The sequence below is a fragment of the Cebus imitator genome, unplaced genomic scaffold, assembly GCF_001604975.1.
Source record: "Cebus imitator isolate Cc_AM_T3 unplaced genomic scaffold, Cebus_imitator-1.0 Scaffold555, whole genome shotgun sequence".
Taxonomy (NCBI): domain Eukaryota; kingdom Metazoa; phylum Chordata; class Mammalia; order Primates; family Cebidae; genus Cebus; species Cebus imitator.
In genome coordinates, this window is record NW_016107870.1 from 757,653 (window position 1) to 772,990 (window position 15,338).

At 56.0% G+C, this 15,338-nt stretch overlaps 1 protein-coding gene across 2 annotated transcripts in view; it reads right to left on the reverse strand.

The window, feature by feature from the left end:
• Positions 1-15,338, reverse strand: part of ZBTB46 (zinc finger and BTB domain containing 46) — a 98,420-nt gene that overhangs the window by 55,897 nt on the left and 27,185 nt on the right. For both annotated transcript variants that reach the window (XM_017515672.2, XM_037733913.1), the window contains exon 2: positions 5,013-5,979. In XM_017515672.2, coding sequence (XP_017371161.1) covers positions 5,013-5,946 — 934 coding nt within the window. In that variant the 5' untranslated portion in view covers positions 5,947-5,979. The remainder of the gene's footprint in view (positions 1-5,012; positions 5,980-15,338) is intronic.

Here is a 15,338-nt window from a genome sequence, read left to right on the forward strand (position 1 = left end):
AAAAAAAAAAAAAAAAAGAAAATCACTCTTTAAACAAACAGGCCCTGGGGTCACCAGGACGACGCACAGAGGGGTTGGGACGCACAGAGGGGTTGGGACATCCCCGTCGAATGATCCGCAGTGACCACTTGACACGTGTCCTTAGAAAAGGGACTTTGTGGCCAGGCACAGTGGCTCATACCTGCAATCCCAGCACTTTGGGAGGCTGAGGCAGGCAGATCACCTGATCAGGAATTCAAGATCAGCCTGGCCAACATGGTAAAACCCCGTCTCTACCAAAAATATAAAAATTAGCTGGGCATGGTGGTGGGTGCCTGTAATCCCAGCTACTTGGAGGTTTGAGGCAAGAGAATTGCTGGAACCTGGGAGGCAGAGGCTACAGTGAGCTGAGATCGCGTGAACGCACTCCAGCCTGGGCGAAGATCTGTCTCAAAAATAAAAAGAAAAAAGTCTTTGCTTCTATAAATGTGATGAGAATTTAAAACCCTCTTCTCTACAATGTAATAAATCTTATGGAAACAAACTGACCTCCATGGGATCACGGTTTACTTCCAAACCCCAAGCTTCTAAATCCTGGCCCGAGGGCCTGGGCGGAGGACGGAGCTCAGGGAGTCAGGGGCTGCCACGGCGTGGGCAGAACACCCTCTCGGAGCTCACAGCCTTGTGTCCTCGCCTTAGCAACTCAGAATCATCTAATGGGAAGAGTTTCACAGTTGCCTTGGAAACCCCAGGGATTTAAGACTCTAACAAAAGTACACAGCCAAAATCACTTGTTGGATTCTAAAAACACCTTCTGCTTGACAACTGCATTTAAAGCATTCAGCCCACAGGCTCAGGGAGTGCACACTTCTCTGTGCCTGGATTGACTCCCATAATATAAAGGCATCCAGCACCGGCCCCTGCCAGTGACTCACACACATGCACTCCGGACCGGTGGGAGGGGTCTGCAGCACATCTGAAAACACCACAATACTCCCCCCAAAGCCGTGCCACTTGCCAGGGACCACTGATTCTCAGGTTTTGTTGGAGCTAAGGGAAGATTATAAACAGTTATGAGCAGATGGAAAGGCCACTGCCCCTGGCCTGCTGCCTGTACACCCTCCACATGTACAGCAGCAGAGAGAGAAACGATTTGCCCAACCGGTAATGTCCACAGACATTTTCAGTTGTACCAGTGGGGGAACCAAAGGCAGGTGCTCCTGGCATCTGTGGGTGGAGGCCAGAGGTGCTGCTGACACCCTGCAGTGCCCAGGACGGTGCCACAATGGAGCACAGTTCAGCCTGAGGCTGAGAAACTCCGAGTTAAACCAACTGCTGTGTTTTTTGTTTGTTTTGGGTTTTTTGTTTGTTTTTGAGACAGGGTTTCAGTCTGCTTCCCAGGCCGGAGTGCAGTGGCATGATCACAGCTCAATGCAGCCTCGACCTCCCAGGCTCAGGTGATCCTCCCACCTCAGCCTCCTGAATAGCTGGGACACTACAGGAACCACTACACCAAAACTTTTTGACAGAGCCTTGTTTTGTTGCCCAGGTTGGAGTGCAGTAGTGTGATCTCAGCCCACTGCAACCTCTGCCTCCCTAATTCAAGCAATTCTCCTGCCTCAGTCTCTGGAGTAGCTGGGACTACAGGCACCAGCTACCACGTCCGGCTAATTTTTGTATTTTTGTGTGTGTGTGACGGAGTTTTGCTCTTGTTACCCAGGCTGGAATGCAATGGCACAATCTCAGCTCACTGCAACCTCTGCCTCCCAGGTTCAAGCAATTCTCCTGCCTCAGCCTCCCAAGTAGCTGGGACTACAGGCCACCACGCCCAGCTAATTTTTGTATTTTTAGTAGAGATGGGGTTTCACCATGTTGACCAGAATGGTCTCTATCTCTTGACCTCATGATCTGCCCGCCTCAGCCTCCCAAAGTGCTGGGATTACAGGCATGAGCCACCAAGCCTGGTCAATTTTTGTATTTTTAGTAGAGACAGTGAGTCACCACATTGGCCAAGCTGGTCTTGAACTTCTGACCTCAAGTGATCCATGCACCTCAGCCTCCCAAAGTGCTGGGATTACAGGCATGAACCACCATGCCAGCCACAGCTGGCTGTGTGTTAGAGATGGCATTTCACCACTTTGCCCAGGAGAGTCCCAAACTCCTGGCCTCAAGGGATCCATCCTCCTGCCTCGGCCTCCCAAAGTGCCTCCAAAAGGGATTCAGGAGTGAGCAACCACACTCCACCACCATCTATTACTGAACATCCAGGGCTTGGTCATAGCTCAGGGCAGGACAAACAACAACTGAGCGGAGAAGGAATAAAAGCTACATTGTGAATACGCAGAACAGCACTCACTTAACGAAAGCTACATTGCGTCAATGCAGAAGCAGCAGGTGGGGGAGAGGCAAGGGAAAGGTCCTGCCTCATGGATACAGTTTCCCTTTGGGATGATGCAAAAGTTCTGATTGCATAACTTCATGTGCCACAGGAGGACAGACCACAGATAACAACCGTGGTCCCATCATGGTCCCGTAGATGAGAACGAGGCTGGGAAATTCCTGTTACCCGGTGACATCATAGCCATTGCAGTGTCCTAGCACTGTAAAAAAGTAAGTTGCGTGTAGGCTCCGCGCAGTGTTTCTAAGTCTCCAGCAGGGCACAGTCGCATCCTCAGCCTTCACGCTCGCTCACCACTCGCTCACCCAGACCAACTCCAGGCCGGCAAGCTCCGTTCACTACAGGTGCGCTACCCAGGCACACTGTTATCTTTGACACCACATTTTTACCACACCCTTTCTGTAGACACACAGACACTTCCTGTGGCGTCACAGCTGCCTGCGGCGGGTTCGCTGCACTGGGGGGGTTCGTGCTGGGCCTGTAACCGGCGGCACTTCCCAAACGTCTCTGCCGCGTGCTCCACGATCCTGACCCCAGAGCAACAGGACCACCTGACGATGCACTTCTTAGGACCTATCCCTGTCATCAGGCAGCACAGGACTGTACTTCATGCCAGTGGAATGTACATTTAAAACGGTTAAAACGGTAAGGTTTATGTTACGTATGTTCTGCCACAATGATAAAAGCTAATGTATTGGGCTGCGTTCACTCCCAGCTCTCAGAGATCTCTCAGAGATGGACAGGAACCAGGGTCAGGAGAACAGGCCACACCCACCCTGCCCAGGAAGCCCTCTAGCCAGAGGAGCAGGCAGCCATGCCACCCACACACACACTTGGCACCTGCAATGTTTTTCAGGGCTCTCAACCCTGCGGTTTGCTGCCTTTCGTCCTCTGTCCACTCACGCACCCCCACATTCATTTCTTGGCTTCATCCTGGAGGAGCTCCCCATGGGCAGCACCTGCTAGGAAGCCTCCATTCCTTCGTTTTTTATTAAGAAACAGGGTCTGGCTCTGTCGTCCAGGCTGGAGGGCAGCAGCAGGATCACGGGCCTCCTGGGCTCAGGCCGTCCTCCTGCCTCAGCCTCCCAAGCGGCTGGAACTAGAGGCGCAAGCACCACCAACCCAGCTCCAAATAGCCTTCCTTGACTTGGGCTGCAGCCTGGGGGAAAGGGCAGATGCCACATCCCCACGGTTATTATTAATATTACATGTTCAGCACCAGGAATAGTGACCAGTATTCCGCAAACATTTAATTTATCATTTACAAGTCTGGAAGACACATAGGAGACAGCCATTCCAGCGGTGACGTCCAGCTTCAACAAAGCTAAACTCAGAGCCCCTTTGCAGTCAATAACAGGCAGGACCCAAGGCAAGACCTTACATCATGCGGTGTAAGAAAAACACATCAGCTGGGCACGCTGGCTCACACCTGCAATCCCAGCACTTTGGAAGGCCAAAGCGGGAGAGTCACCTGAGGTCAGGAGCTCGAGAGCAACCTGGCCAACATGGTGAAACCCCATCTCTACTAAAATTACAAAAATTAGCCGGACGTGGTGTCACACACCTGTAGTCCCAGCTACTCACGAGGCAGAGGCCGGAGAATCGCTTGAACCTGGGAGGCAGAGGTTGCAGTGAGCCATACTGCGCTCCAGCCTGGGTGAGAGAAAGAGACTCTGTCTCAAAAAGAAAAAAGGCTGGGCGTGGTGGCTCACACCTGTAATGCCAGCACTTTGGGAGGCCAAGGCTGGTGGATCACAAGGTCAGGAGATCAAGACCACTATGGCCAACATGGTAAAACCCTGCCTCTTCTAAAATACAAAAACATCAGCCGGGCGTGGTGGCAGGCACCTGTAATCCCAGCTACTTGGGAGGCTGAGGCAGGAGAATCACTTGAACCTGGGAGGTGGAGGCTACAGTGAGCCGAGATTGCGCCACTGCACTCCAGCCTGGGTGACAGAGCAAGACTTTTCTCAAAAAAGAAAAAAGAAAAGAAACAAACACCATCTGTTGGTTTAGACAGGCAGAACCCACACTTGTCAGCAAATACAAACCCCCTTCCCGTGAAAGGCTGCTTCACAGCTGTAACCCCTCAGATCCCCAGTCAAGGTGCGCTGAGGTGCCAAGGACAGACTGCACTCACACGATGTATCTGCTCAACATTCACTACAGCAACAGCAACCAAAGGCCCACGTCCCCGGATGAAAAGCCTGGACTGACGGCCACCCTGGTAAGTGGCCAGCTGTTACCGCCGCTGGGGCTCACGAGAGGGTCCCACAGGCCAGGGCAGTGGACCCTGCAGGCCACGCCCTCACCAGGGCTGAAAGGGGCCCACCAGGAGTCACCCCACTCACGCCCCTTTGGCTTCGGAGGGGCCCAGCCCCGGCAGTCCCCATGTGTGGGTGATGCCAGCACTGTGCCAACGGGGACAGATATGCAGGGTCTCTGGGGGCCCTGGTGCTGCCCTGGCCTTTGAGATGTACCGGCTGCATTCCCTGCGGTCACAACCACTTCCTGTAAAAGAAAGTGACCCCAGGAAGCCACCGGTATGAGCCTGGACATGCATCACCCGTCCCCACAGCACACTGTGGCCTGGACACCCCAGGGCCGCTGAGCCTGGAATGAGCGGAAGGCTTACTTGAGTCTCGGCTGCTGAGCGGCCACCCTGACGTCGCCAGGAAGGACGGCACTGGGGAGCTGGCCCGGCTGTCATCCTCCACCTGCTGCGTGATGTGCCGGACAGTCTCTTTGTTCTTCCGATTCTTCCTGCGGCCTGTGGGCTGCCAGCCATCGCCAGTGCTCTGCTCCGAGAAGTTCTGCGCCACGCTGTCCTTGGCAGAAGGCAGCTCACTCCCTCCGTACTGAGGCGGGGAGATCTGCTCTTCCTTGATGCGCAGAGGCCCGTAGCCCACGTCTCCAGGCCACAGGGACTGCGAGGAAACGTCGTCAGAGCCGTCAGCCTTGGGCTCCTGGTCCTCCTTCCCGTAGCTGCTCCCTCCGTCATGACAGCTGGCGATGGCCGAGTCTCCAGAAGAATTGGCAGGACTCGTTCGCCGTGCCAGCCACGGGGAGATGCTCCTGCCGGCCATCACGGCCGAGATGAGCGCTTCCGTGCTGCTGCTGGACGAGGTGCCGATCTCAAACTCCGCAAGCTCGTCCGAGGCGTCGGACTTGATGCTGATGTCCAGCGCGGCCTTGATGAAGTCGTGGCATGCTTGCACGATGTCTGTCATCTGCAGGAAGCTGGCGGCGGACATCACCTCGATGACGTTCCTGCTGGTGAGTGCCAGGTGCGCTGAGTACATGAAGTCGATGATGGCCTTGAAGCCCTGGGCCGTGACGATGTCGAGGTGCGTGACCGTGGCCTGCTCTGACGTCTTCTGCACCTGGCAGTAGAGCGTCTTGAAGTAGCGGCTGCTGCCCAGCAGGACGTTCTTGTGCGCCTTGAAGACCTTGCCCTCCACGACCACACAGACGTCACACAGGACGCCGTGCTGCCTCTGCTCGTTGAGCTCCCGCAGCAGGTGCCGGTAGTGGGACGCGATTTCCATATCTTCCTTCCGGTCGTTCATTTGGAAGCTCTGGAGTCGCCTCGTCTACAGACTCTGTGGAGGTAAGAACAAGCGTTACCCAAGCTGAGCACAGGCGGAGGTCGTGAGAGGCAGCGCGGGAGACGCTGGGCGCGGGTGTGCAGGGGGCGGGCTGTGTCTCCGCCTGAAGCAGCGCAGCAAACGCCGGAGGGCACCAGCGCGACCAGAGTGGGACGTCTGCTGTGGGTTTCCGCTCACGGCTAACGGGGTCTGAACAGACTCCTACACACAGCAACTCGCACATCCCAGCAACGATGAGAACGCCCAGCCACAGCTGAAGCGACGCTTACCCCGACTGAGGACTCAGTTAAGTGACCCACGCTGTGGCCATCCGTCATGCTTAAAGAAACATTCTTAAGAAAAAAGAATAAAATTTCCTACACAAAAAAAACCCACAGACTGATAAGGATTTAAAGCATTCATAACCTTGGTCCTGAACATTTCCAAAGCTCTGGGCTCAAACCAGCTCAAGGCTCCTGGAGGAGGGAGATTTCCTGGCTTAGGGCTGGTCCCTGCCCAGTGCCGGGACAGGGCCCTGATGCTGGCGGCGCCCACTCATCTGAGACATGCCGAAGATGGCCCTGCCTTGCAGTGTCGACGGACACACGGAATCGTTTCTGAATTTGGTGCCCCTGGCCCGCTCCGGCGTCGCTCCCATCTCTCCTTAGACCCAAGGACCTTGCCCTAACGAGAGGCCATCGCCCGGATGGCCTACACAACAGAAATGTGTTCCCAAGTCCAGAATCAGGATGCCGGCCAAGCCAGGGGCATCCATTCCAGCCCGTGCCGTGGCCGCGTCCTGTGTGGAGGCCGTACACGAGCTCTGCTGTCTTAATGCAGCTTCTCCCGGTGCGCACGTCCCAATGTCACCCTTTCACAAGGACGACGGTCACCTGGGAGTCGGAGTCACCCCCACAGTGACCCTGTTTCCAAGTGAGGCCACATCTAGCCCCTAGGGGGCCAGAACTTCCACGGACGAACTGCTGGGACACGTTCACCCACAGTCCTCCCTGGGAAAGGAGCAGTGGTTGGGTCTCCCACGTTACAAACCCCATTTTCCAGCTGATGAGTTGAGTAGGGCTCACCTGAAATGCCAAATGCGTTTAACAGGAGAAAACTAAGCAAGTGTGGGAATATTCCACCCCTTTCCGCAAGGACCCCCTCAAACGGCCACACGCAGCCCTCATGGGGGACGGGGTTGGAGCCGGGGGGTCGGCAGCTTTGTGTCACACACTCCTGTGCTCAGACTTGTTACCACACCTTTCCTTCGTCATGACAGAACTTTTTCTCCCAGGAGACGAAGTCTCGCTCTGTCGCCCAGGCTGGAGTGCAGTGGTGTGATCTTGGCTCACTGCAACCTCCGCTTCCCGGGTTCAAGCGATTCTCCTGCCTCAGCCTCCCAAGTAGCTGGGACTACAGGCGCACACCACCACACCTGGATGATTTTTTGTATTTTAGTAGAGATGGGTTTCACCATGTTGCCCAGGCTGGTCTCCAGCTCCTGACCTCAGGTGATCCACCTGCCTCAGCCTCCCAAAGTGCTGGGATTACAGGTGTGAGCCACAATGCCTGGCCTAAAATGTCCGGGGAAAAGTAATTATTCCCTCACGTTTCACAGGCAGGAAAATGAGGGAGAAAAGAGAGGCTTCTGTCCCTCCCTGCCTCTGCCTGCAGAGTCCTGGGCCATCCCCGACTTAGATGTTGTGGGGTCTCCAGCCCCCCACGGCAGGTGTTGCCTGGCAGGAGACATACTGCAGAAGACCCAGCCTGGCCTCCCCTTCACTCCCTTCAGGCTGGCACAAGGGCTGTGACAGCCGTGACCGCTGATCATTACAGGCCAGGCCTCAAGCCCCCGTGATGCCAAGACCGGGCCCCCACCTGACTCCAGGTGGTGCCTCAACACCGGGGCCATGGCAGAGAACAGAGGCCCCATCCTGCCCCACTCTGGCCTCAGACATGAGGGCCGGAGGCAAACGCAGTTTCTCCTATGTCAGCATCAGTATGTGTGTATCAGCAGCGGAACCTGCCCCAACAAGGGGCCACTGAAAAGGAAGACGAATCACGTTCAGAGCAGGTGCGGGGAGGGTCACGCGAGAGGCCAGGAAGCAGGTACGGGGAGGGTCACGCGAGAGGCCAGGGAGCAGGTGCGGAGAGGGTCACGTGTGAGGCCCTGGAACAGTTGCGGGGAGGGTCACGTGAGAGGCCCTGGAGCGGGTGCGGGGAGGGTCACGTGAGAGGCCCTGGAGCAGGTGCGGGGAGGGTCACGTGTGAGGCCTGGGAGCAGGTGCGGGGAGGGTCACGTGAGAGGCTGTGGAGCAGGTGCGGGGAGGGTCACATGTGAGGCCGGGGAGCAGGTGCGGGGAGGGTCACGTGAGAAGCCGTGGAGCAGGTGCGGGGAGGGTCACGTGTGAGGTAGGGGAGCAGGTGCGGGGAGGGTCACGTGTGAGGCCGGGGAGCAGATGCGGGAGGGTCACGTGAGAGGCTGTGGAGCAGGTGCGGGGAGGGTCATGTGATAGGCCGGGGAGCAGGTGCGGGGAGGGTCACATGTGAGGCCGGGGAGCAGGTGCGGGGAGGGTCGCGTGCCGAGACCACCCGCTGGTTCTCAACGGAAGCGCCTTGAGGCCCAAGGAGTGTGGGGATGACCCAGGGGTTTAGGGAGAGCGAGGCAGCAGCCGTTCCACCAGGTACAGCTTCACCAAGATGAACTAGGCATCGGGGAAGGGACCAGAACACACGTCAAACCCAGGAAAACCACCACTGAATCCCCAAGCCGGGGGGTCCACAATCGACACCTGGCTTCAGGCCATGTGGTGGGACATGTCAAAAGCTCCAGGTACCCTGCATTCAGGCCAGGAAGCCGAACGATCATATTTGATTTCCTACATGAATAAAACATCTCTTTATGCCTCAGGAAAACAGAGCCTGTAAGAATTAAGGAGAATGATGAAAAGAAAAAAAATGTCAGAGATTTTACAGAAGCAGCGACTGCCTCACAATAGTTCACACGTCTACGTAAGTTCAACTCAAATCAAAAGTTCTGAAATAAATTATCCAATCAGGGCAGCTTAAAATCACTTATGTACTCAGAGATTTCAAAAAACAGTAAAATTTTCATTTGGGGAAAACGTTTTCTGTCCACTAAAAAGACAAAAGTAATCTTTGCAGTGGCACAATCTCGGCTCACAGCACTCTCCAACTCCTAGGCTCAAGCAATCCTCCTGCCTCAGCTACCTGAGTAGCTGGGACCACAGGCACACACCCCAGTGCCTGGCTTCTTCATTTTTTGTAGAGACAGGAGTCTTGCTTTGTTGCTCAGGCTGGTCTCAAAGTCAGACTCAAACGACCCTCACACCTTGGGCTCCCAAAGCATTGGAATGACAGGTGTGAACCACCACACCCAGACAAAAACGATACTCTTCAAAAGAGATCAGTCTGCTACGGAAATATTAAGAATACACATAATCTCTCTAAGCACCAGGGAGGTTCTAAAGAATACTTGAATTTGCATTTCAAATCTGATAATCTCTCATCATCAGAAATCCGCTCCTGAGCCATGTCAACCCCACTGCAGTAGAAGAGCAGCTGCAACCCCAAAACGGAAGCACCCTGGGGCCACGCAGGCCCTACTGTTCAGCACACAACAAGCAAGCAGCAGACTGGAGCTCGCAACCTGTATTCTTTGTGGGAAGCACCCCCAGGTACAAGGGACGCTGTGGAGTTAGTTACACGATCTGCCCTGGAAGGGTATACCATCTAATGGACACACCTGGCCACAAGACACGCCTCTATTCACAGGACACACCTGTGGGCGGACAGGTGCGTTCATGGGACACACAGTTGTTGGCTGGACACACCTGTGGATACCGCACAGGCTCACAGGTACTCGGTGCCTCTCAGGTCCTCCTGTGGCACCCCCCGTGCGTGAGGGGCCCTTTCAGAGAGGAGCTCCCAACCCACACTGGGGCACAGATGCCAAGTCTGCACAGGGTGGGTGCTGCAGGCCGCAGGGACCAAGGGGCAGGGGGACCTGCGGCTGCACTGACAGCTGCCCGAGACCCTCAGAGGGATGCCGCCTCTGCTGTCCCCTCCAAACAGTGCCTCCCAGCAGGACTTTACTTATACCTCACGAATCTCGATCCTTCCATTTCAAACAGAATCGCTTATGAAACGGACATCAGCATCACCACTCTGGCGACCACAACAACCTGAAGCCATGCTCCAAAGTCACAAGCCGCTTTCCCATGCAGGTGCTGGGGCACAAACCCACACATGGCTCTGCCCCCACCGTGGATAACCAGGTACAAGGACACTGTGGAGTCAGTTACACAGTGTGGGATCCGCCCCAGGTACACGGGACACTGTCCACAGTTACACAGCAAGGGTGGCTGCATGCAGCCGGTCCTGCCAGGCTGGCAATGCACCAGGCTGCTGTGTTCTTGGGGGCCATTTCGCACTCCAACAGCCACCAGAAGAGGGGGTCTCCATGGTGCACGCTGAGGAACTGAGGGCCTCAAAACCAGCGCTGCCAGGAGGGATTCAGCTCCGAGCCCGGGTGCTGCCACCATCGTGTGGTCGGTGCTGGCATGAGGCCTGCTGCCTCTCCCCAGGGTCCGGGGAGCAAGGTCATGGCACCTGCATCTCCGGCAGCATGGCCTGCTCCGCCAAACGTGGCTTCCATCCTCCTCCTCCCAATGGCCCTAGGGCCTTCTTGGAAGTGGCAGTGCCCATCCCAAATCCTCTGCAGCAGACTCCGGAAGGTGACGGGTGTCCATCATTTGAGCGCCTTTGAAGACTCACTGCTGTCGAGGTCACCCATCTCCTACCCAGTCCACCTGTTTCACGTGAGGATGAGTGCGTCCTGGCCACAGCCTAGACACGTTACACGCAGCCTGGACACGTTACACGCAGCCTGGACACGTGAAGATGAGTGCGTCCTGGCCACAGCCTAGACATGTTAACACACAGCCTGGACATGTGAGGATGAGTGCGTCCTGGCCACAGCCTAGACATGTTAACACGCAGCCTGGACATGTGAGGATGAGTGCGTCCTGGCCACAGCCTAGACATGTTAACACGCAGCCTGGACACGTTACATGCAGCCTGGACACGTGAGGATGAGTGCGTCCTGGCCACAGCCTAGACATGTTAACACGCAGCCTGGACACGTTACACGCAGCCTGGACATGTGAGGATGAGTGCGTCCTGGCCACAGCCTAGACAAGTTAACACGCAGCCTGGACACGTTACACACAGACTGGACACGTGAGGATGAGTGCGCCCTGGCCGCAGCCTGGACACGTTACACGCAGCCTGGACATGTGAGGACAAGGGCACGCTGGCCGCAGGCTGGACACGTTACACACAGCCTGGACACGTTACACACAGCCTGGACACATTACACGCAGCCCGGACACGTTACACGCAGCCCGGACACGTTACACGCAGCCCAGACACGTTACACACAGCCTGGACACATTAGATGTAGCAGGAACACGTTACACACAGCCTGGACACGTTACACGCAGCCTGGACACGTGAGGATGAGTGCGTCCTGGCCGCAGCCTGAACATATTACACGCAGCCTGGACACGTGAGGACAAGGGCACGCTGGCCGCGGCCTGGACACATTACACACAGCCCGGACACGTTACACACAGCCTGGACACGTTACACACAGCCTGGACACGTTACAAGCAGCATGGACACGCTATACACAATCTGGACACGTGAGGACAAGTGCACGCTGGCCGCAGCCTGGACACGTTACACACAGCCCGGACACGTTACACACAGCCTGGACACGTGAGGATGAGTGCGTCCTGGCCGCAGCCTGGACACATTACACGCAGCCTGTACACGTTACACACAGCCCGGACACGTTACACATAGCCTGGACACGTTAGATGCAGCAGGAACACGTTACACGCAGCCTGGACACGTGAGGATGAGTGCGTCCTGGCTGTAGCCTGGACACATTACACGCAGCTTGGACACGTTACACACAGCCCGGACACGTTACAGCCTGGACACGTTAGATGCAGCAGGAACACGTTACACGCAGCCTGGACACGTGAGGATGAGTGCGTCCTGGCCGTAGCCTGGACACATTACATGCAGCATGGACACGTTACACACAGCCCGGACACGTTACACACAGCCTGGACACGTTAGATGCAGCAGGAACACGTTACACGCAGCCTGGACACGTGAGGATGAGTGCGTCCTGACCGCAGCCTGGACACGTTACACGCAGCCTGGACACGTGAGGACAAGTGCACGCTGGCCACAGCGTGGACACATTACACACAGCCCGGACACGTTACACGCAGCCTGGACACGTTACACGCAGCCCGGACACGTTACACACAGCCTGGACACGTTACACGCAGCCTGGACACATTACATGCAGCCTGGACACGTGAGGATGAGTGTGCGCTGGCCGCAGCCTGGAGAGGTCCCCGTGTCACAAGACGCAGAGCCGTGAAATCTGAAAACCTCTATGAATATATGTCATTTGCTGCACTGTGTGTTCAAAGTATTAATTTAGGAAGCAGGGTGGGGTTATTTTTCCCTGGGTCCCTAAGGAGCTCTGTCAGGAAGGCTATTTGTTCCAATAAAAATGTAAAACAGCGGGTGCGATTCAGGCGGGGGCGCGTCTGCGGCATGCACCTGCCGAGGCCGCCTGCTCAGGGCAGGGCACAGGCCTGGCTGCACCCCTGCAGGCGGAGGGTGGAGGCCTCGGGTGCCCCCTGCTGGCCGTGCCCGGCACGCAGCGTTGCCCCCGCAGGGCCTGGTGGCATTCCAGCCCCCTCTGCTCCCGGCAGCTCCCCGGGCCTGAACGTCCCCCTCAAACACCAGCTGGCAGCCTCACCACATCCACGTGAATCTCACTGCTCCACCTCTGACTTGAAACCTGCATTTCGGTTAGGCTCCAATTAAACGTTTCATTTAAAATGTTGCTTAAGGCGGGGCATGGTGGCTCCCATCTGTCATCCCAGCACTTTGGGAGGCCAAGGCGAGTGGATCACGTGAGGTCGAGAGTTTGAGCCCAGCCTGAGTAACACAGTGAAACCCCATCTCTACTAAAGTACAAAAATTAGCCAGGCGCGGTAGCAGGCGCCTGTAATTCTAGCTACCCTCAAGGCTGAGGTGGGAGAATCACCTGGGCCTGGGAGGCAGAGGCTGCAGTGAGCCAAGATGGCGCCACTGCACTCCAGCCTGGGCGACAGAGCGAGACTCTGTCTCAGAAAATAATAATAATCTTAACAGATGAATCACCGTTTAAAAGTGGAAGCAAGATACGCTTAGCTCCAGAACCAAACTGCTGGAGGCCAGGAGGGCTCTGGGAAGGACAGAGGTGTCCACAGCCATCTGTCCAGACCAAGTTCAACTCAGCCACTCTAGGAACTGCTCTTCATCATTATTTTGGAAAAACGGTTTTGTTTCCAGACAAGATGCCATTCAGTCACCCCGGCTGGCATGCAGTGGCATGATCAGGGCTCACTGCAGCCTCCACCTCCTGGGTTCAAGCAATCCTCCCACCTCGGCCTCCTGAGCAGCCAGGACCACAGGGGCACACCACCACACTCAGCGGATTATTTTTTTTCTTTTTTTTTTTTTTAGAGACGGGGTCTCGCTATGTTGCCCAGGCTGGAGTGCAGTGGCTATTCACTGGTGCGATCCCACTACTGATCAGCACAGGATTTTTGACCTGCTCCGTTTCCAACCTGGCCCGGTTCACCTGCTGGTCCCCAGCTCCCGGGAGGTCACCATATTGATGCCAAACTTAGTGCAGACACCTGATCAGCATAGCGCCCAGTTCTGATCTACAGCCCAGAACTCCTGCGCTCAAGAGATCCTCCAGCCTCAGCCTCCCAAGTAGCTGGGACTACAGGCATGCGCCACCGTGCCCGGCGTTATTTTTTTTCTTATAGACACAGGATTTCACTGTGTTGTCCAGGCTGGTCTCAAACTGCTGGGTTCAAGCCATCCATCAGCCTTGATCTCCCAAAGTTCTGGGACTACAGGCGTGAGCCACCACGTATGGCCTGGTGAAACTAATTTTTTTCTTTTCTTTTTTTTTAGATGTAGTCTTGCTGTCGCCCAGGCTAGAGCGCAGCGGTGCAATCCTGGCTCACAGCAACCTCCATCTCCTGGGTTCAAGCGATTCTTATGCCTCAGCCTCCCAAGTACCTGGGATTTCAGGTGCCTGCCCCCATGCCCAACTAATTTTTGTAATTTCAGTAGGGATGGGGTTTCGCCAAGTTGGCCAGGCTGGTCTCGAACTCCTGACCTCAAGTGATTCCTCTGTCTCAGCCTCCGAAAGTGCTAGGATTACAGGCATGAGCCACCATGTGTGGCCTGGTGAAACTAATTTTTTAATGGGAAAACATTCTGAACAGACACGTCACAAAGAAGATACAGCAGCAGGCAGACACAGACAGAGGGTTCCCTGGCCATCAGAAGTGCCCCCGGAACCACAGTGAGCTCCCCCACGAGGGCAGCCGGGACTAAGCGCCTGGAGGCCTCTGAGCTGCTGGGGCACGTGGAACGGCGAAGCTGCTGTGGAAAACAGTTTAGCAAAGCTAAACACCACCAGACCCGACAACTCTGCATACCTACCCGAGAAATGCAAAAACACCCGCCCAGCAGACTCATGCACGCCTGTTCACAGCAGCTTCCCTCAGAACAGCCAAGGCTCGGCAGCAACCCAAATGTGCACCAGCAGGTGAGCAGGTGAACACAGGAGACGCTTCCAAACTGCACAGGCAGCTCAGGTGGGAGGAGGGACTGCTGGGCTACGCCTGGCCTCGGCGCCCTGGGGCCCCTCCCTACTCAGCCTTGCATCCCCTATACAAGTCACATCCACCACACGGATGACCCCACAGCAATCACGCTGAGTAAGAGAAGCCAGTCACCAAGGCGAGCGTGTGATTCCCTGTATAGGAAACGCTAGGCAGAAGAGAGGACACAGTGGCAGACTGCCAGCCGGGGGCTGCCTGGGCTGCAGTGAGGGGAGGGGCTGCGGGAAGCTCCTGGGGTGATGGAGATGGCCTGTCTCCAGCTGCTGGCAGCTCCACTCCAGCACCAGCTTGGCCGGGCGCAGTGGCTCACGCCTGTAATCCCAGCACTTTGGGAGGCCAAGGCGGGTGGATCACCTGAGCTTGGGAGTTCAAGACCAGCCTGGCCAACACAGTGAAACCCCATCTCTACTAAAAATACAAAATTATCCGGGCACGGTGGCACACACCAGTAGTCCCAGCTACCCAGGAGGCTGAGGCAGGAGAATTGCTGGAACCCAGGAGGGAGGTTGCAGTGAGCCAAGACTGCACCATTGTACTCCAGCCTGGGCAACAGAGCAAGACAATGTCTCA